The sequence below is a fragment of the Topomyia yanbarensis genome, chromosome 3 (assembly GCF_030247195.1).
Source record: "Topomyia yanbarensis strain Yona2022 chromosome 3, ASM3024719v1, whole genome shotgun sequence".
In the NCBI taxonomy this organism is placed as follows: domain Eukaryota; kingdom Metazoa; phylum Arthropoda; class Insecta; order Diptera; family Culicidae; genus Topomyia; species Topomyia yanbarensis.
This window is the reverse complement of record NC_080672.1, coordinates 123,522,294-123,527,342: the sequence shown is the minus strand read 5'-3', so window position 1 is coordinate 123,527,342 and position 5,049 is coordinate 123,522,294. Positions and strand designations below refer to the sequence as shown.

General features: G+C 38.0%; 1 protein-coding gene across 1 annotated transcript; it reads left to right on the top strand.

The window, feature by feature from the left end:
* Positions 1–1,440: 1,440 nt before the first annotated feature.
* Positions 1,441–4,171, top strand: LOC131691531 (nucleolar complex protein 2 homolog). The gene is made up of 2 exons (XM_058978036.1): positions 1,441–1,591; positions 1,652–4,171. The coding sequence occupies exon 2, from the start codon at positions 1,652–1,654 to the stop codon at positions 4,079–4,081; it is 2,430 nt and encodes an 809-aa protein (XP_058834019.1). The 5' UTR covers positions 1,441–1,591; the 3' UTR covers positions 4,082–4,171.
* The last annotated feature ends 878 nt before the right edge of the window (positions 4,172–5,049 follow it).

Genomic DNA, 5,049 nt, shown 5'->3' with positions numbered 1-5,049 from the left:
CTTAGAATTTTTTTTTATTTTTACTTGTTGTAAAAAAATAATTAAAAGACCCACGGCTCAATTGTGCTAACGCATTGAGCCGTTTCAAATAACACTTTAGATTAAAAAAATGAAAGTTTACTCAGGTTTTTTAAGAAATTTTTTCTAACCTAAATGTTTGTTATCTGTGGTGTAACCTAATTTGAAAATTTTATTTGCTCTGAATCTAGCCAAAACCAGATATAGAGTGTATTAGTTAACACTTGTTATACTCAATAGAACTACAAATCAAACAAACGGAATTCGGTTCATTTTTCGACTGGCTTTGCTGGATCCGCGATCTCATTCGCGATCGAATTGGATCATTAAATGAAGAATAAAATTCTCCTTTTATTTCATGAAGCGATAAAGCTCAATATAATACAACATAAATACAACAATACATATGTTCAACCTTCAAAACTTCTGAATGATTGTCATTGTTTAAAAAAATGTAAACGTGTCCTCGTTTGGCAATATCGGTCTTCCTTGACAGTAAATTTAGCCGCATGGGTTGGTATCTTGGACAGTTATCCCAGCAAAAGGATACGGATCAAGCTAGTTCAATGGAAGGTGTTGTCGTGATAATTCAATTTTATAAAATAATTAAATAATAATAGCTATTCTTAAGGAAAACAGTTGCAGGAAGGATCCGTCAATAACGTTGTCAATTAAAATTTAAAAAAAACCTGTATAAATCAGTATTGTGTATTGAAAATCTGTATTAAATCTGTATTCTGTATCAGGTACAAGCTTAACAGAGATGCCAGGTACTTTTTTCAAATGTCTGCAATAATAATTTTAAAAGTCTGGGAAGAACAAAAAATGTCAGGAAAGCTAGTGTAACCAAAAGCCTCTATATTCAAAAATCTGCAAATATCTGCAACAAAACTAAAAAATTTGCAAATATCTGCAACCAAACTAGAAAATCTGCAAATATCTGCGTCATCGAAAAATCTGCAGCTTAAATTAAAAGTCTGCGAATTTGCAGACTTGTCTGCAAATCTGGCATCTCTGAAGCTTAAAATTCTGTATAATACACGGAAACAAAAAACTACCTAAAATTGAGTTCCTTTGACTCAATCTCGTGGTATCGTGGGGGAACCTGAAATTAGGTAAACCGTGTTGAAGGTAGTTTCCATTTAACCACGGCAAAAATTACAACTCATTGATAGGTTTTTTATACTCAAATTTAAGTTGAATTTACCTAATTTTGAGTTCACCCCAACCAACTCAAAAGTACCTTCCTCCACGGAAGACCTCGACTGAGTCGAACCTCTCGTTTTGTTTTTGACAACACTAATAAGTGCGAAAGCGACGCACAACTCAAAAGTAAGTTAAAAGAACTTTTCTGCAGGTTGTTTTATTTAACCGTGTACAGATAAATCTGTATAAATGACAGCTCTGCTGGCCACCCTGTATCTGTCAGTTCGGGTAAACAAATCGCTCAACCGAACACATGTGCGTTTAGTTGGTTTAGTTAGAAGGCGTGTTCGGATTTATAATATTCAGCGTTTAGATCTTTATACCGAAGTGAACTGTTCTCGGGGTACTGTACAATTTATCATTAAAGGTAGGTTAAATTAGCCGTAATTGACACAAGTTAAGTCAAATAGAGTATATTTCCAAACAGATGAAACCGAAACCCACTAAGAAACGGCCCGATCTGGAGAGCATGTCGCTGGACAACTTTCTGGATAATATGGATGCGGATTTAGACGACGACAGTAGCATGGATGTTACCTCGGCGCCAGAGACTAACCTGGGTCCACCGATTAAAAAAAGACTAAAAATGCAGAATGTGGATAATGTTAAGCTGGAGACGAAAACTGTTGATAGGAAGAAGAAAACCAAAGATAAAGTAAGCAAAAGAAAAAAGGTAAAAGTGGAACCAAAGGATTTGGGTTCTGACGCCAAGGAAACCGACGGACAAAAGGATGTGGAGAGAGAACATCAGCAAGCGTTGGCCAAGTTGAAGGGAACTGATCCAGAATTGTATGCATTTCTAAAGCAAAACGACAAAAAACTGCTGAAATTCGGATCAATGTCACAGAATGATGATGCTAGTGATGATAGTGACGAAGACGAGGATAATAACGATGACGAAGACGACGCTGAAGAAGGAATTGTACATAAGCTTCCGGACAAGCTGGAAGTTGCTAGCGACGAAAGTGATTTTGAAGATGAGGATGATTCCGAAGATGGAGAGAATGAGGACGATGTTGAGCCAGGAATCCAGAAGAAAATTACGTTGAAACTACTGCAGAAATGGACGGAAGATTTGACTACCTTTCCATTGAAAAACGTGGAGATAATACGTACTGTCTGCAAAGCATTTAATTCGGCGTTGGTCACGGTGACAGGTGAACAGAACGTGATTCCTGCCTACAAAGCGGAAGGTTCTGCTATTTTCAACGGAGTAGTACAACTTTGCGTTCTCCATCTCGGTAATGCCGTTAAACAGTATCTCAACGTGAAGAGCTCAAAGGAATACAAAAATCTAAAAAAGAACAAAAATTTTTCCAAGGTGCAGGCTTGCCTTCGAATGTATCTAACAGATTTGACCAATTTATTAGAGAATGTTTCGTCTTCTAATATTATGAATGTGTTACTGAAACATCTACATCAGTTTTCGTCGATATTGGTATGCTATCCGTCGATTACGAAGCCAATCTTGAAACGCATGATCATAATATGGAGTACCTCTGAGGAGGAATCGATTCGGGTACTGGCCTTCCTTTGTATCATTAAGATTACATGTGGTCAGATGCGACGATTTTTGAGCGATGTCTTGAAAAACATGTACTTGGCCTACGTAAAGAACAGTAAGTTTGTTAGTCCGAATACGCTTCCCGGAATCAACTTCATGAGACGATCCCTAACGGAAATGTTCACATTGGATATGGTCGTTTCATATCAGCATGTATTTCTTTATATCCGTCAATTAGCAATTCATTTGCGAAATGCGGTTATCCTTCAGAAAAAAGACAGTTTTCAGTACATCTACAACTGGCAGTACATAAACTCGCTAAAACTCTGGTCGGACGTTTTGGCCGCAACCCACAATAAGAAAGAGCTTGAACCACTGATTTACCCATTCGTCAGTATAGTTACCGGGGTCATCAAACTTATTCCGTCGGCGCAATACTTTCCACTTCGTTTCCACTGTTGTAAAATGTTGATTGATTTGACCGCCCGAACCCGAATTTTCATTCCGGTTCTTCCATTCCTGGTGGAAGTGCTCAACTCTAGTAGCTTCAACGAAGAACACAAAAAGCTGTCGATGAAACCTGTCAATTTGACATGTTTGCTCCGATTTGCACCGGCTAACATTCAGGAAAATGCCTACAAGGACGCCGTGTTGGATCAAATATACGAGCTTTCGCTCGAATATCTAGCTTACGAGTCGCATTCGATTTGCTTCCCTGACTTGGCCACTCCAATCGTGACCGCACTTCGCAAATTCTGTAAAACCACGAAAGTTTACAAATATTCGCGCAAAATCAAACAACTGAGCGATAAAATCGTAGAAAATAGTAATTTTATCGAGAAGGAGCGCACGATGCACCCGGTTCGACTAAATGATATTTCCGCTATTCAAAGCTGGGAGGCAACGCGGAAAGCCAACGGAACACCATTGTTGACATTCTATCAAAGTTTCGCTAAGGAAAACGAGAAGGTCAAACGGCGGCAGGCGACACAGTCGGAGGATATCAGCGATTACAATCTGCCGTCGATTACGAAGCTCGATAAGAAACCTACTGCGACAAAGGAAGGACCTACGGAACTCTTCCCATCGGATGATGATGATGATGAAACTGACAACTTTGAGGATGTTGATCCGGAATTTGACTCAACAGAAAAAAAGAAAATTCCAAAAAAGCAAAAGCTAGAACCTAAGGTAAAGAAGACGAAAAAGATGAAAGAAATCGCCGAAAAGAAGGAAACAAAGAAGAATAAACTCAAACCGACCGGAGAGAATGCTGATTTTCCCCTGGAAAGGACGGATAATAACGAAGAAGTCGACATACTGAAGGATTTAACTTTGGAAGATTGGGAATAGGGATCAGTGTTACATATTTCTATAAACAGTTATAGAATACCTTTATTTTTGCAATTTCACTGAAAACTAAAAATAAAGAGATGTTTGTGCTCTAAAACAAATCACAAAAAGAATCGGGTTACATAGCATCATCTACAATTTCACTTTCCTGTAATTTCAAGTAACCTTAATTTATCCCTCGAACTTCCAACACAGACTAACAGACATAACGCTATGACGAAATTTCTCTAAACATATCGATCCGCTCTTTTTCCCACAGCACTAACTCCATCATTTATACACAGTGCCTTTTTCGGAATCTTGTTGACTTACAGCGAAAAAAAGCCCATTATTTTTTACGTGCCTTGATTCTCAGAAGCGGGATCGTGGTGTTCATTTATACAAGGTATTGTTAAGAATAAAGTAGGGTATACGAGCCCTTATTCATCTCATTAGTCACGATGTCACACAATTTCTCTGATAACTCGGCTTACAGTGATTGGATTGCGCTTAAATAGGTATCAACATCTTTGTTTTGTTTATAAGAAGCAGATGAATAAAAATCTGACTTGGAAAATGTAAAATACTCGCGTTTGAGCGAAATGAAAAGTCGAGTACTACGCACCCTTATTCATCCTACCATGTGAACTAATGCGTTGAATAGAGATAGCAGATACTGCTCTAACTAATGTGTTCAAATGGATGGGATGAATAGAGGAGCTAAGATGAATTAGGGCACAACCTATATTTTTAAGTTATTCAAAAGCACATAGCTTTAATTTGTCGATGGTGTTGTATAAGTTGTAACAGGTGTACTTATGGACTCTGTGTTAATTTATTGGTGTGATCTATAATTCATTCTAAAGCTTTTGTTATCTCTCGTCAAATTCGACAGGTAGTCATGAAAGTTACAAAAGGTAAGCATTGCATGTCCAAACACGCCACGGCACCGCGTACTGCATTTTAACACCGCAACCGAGTGTATTGAA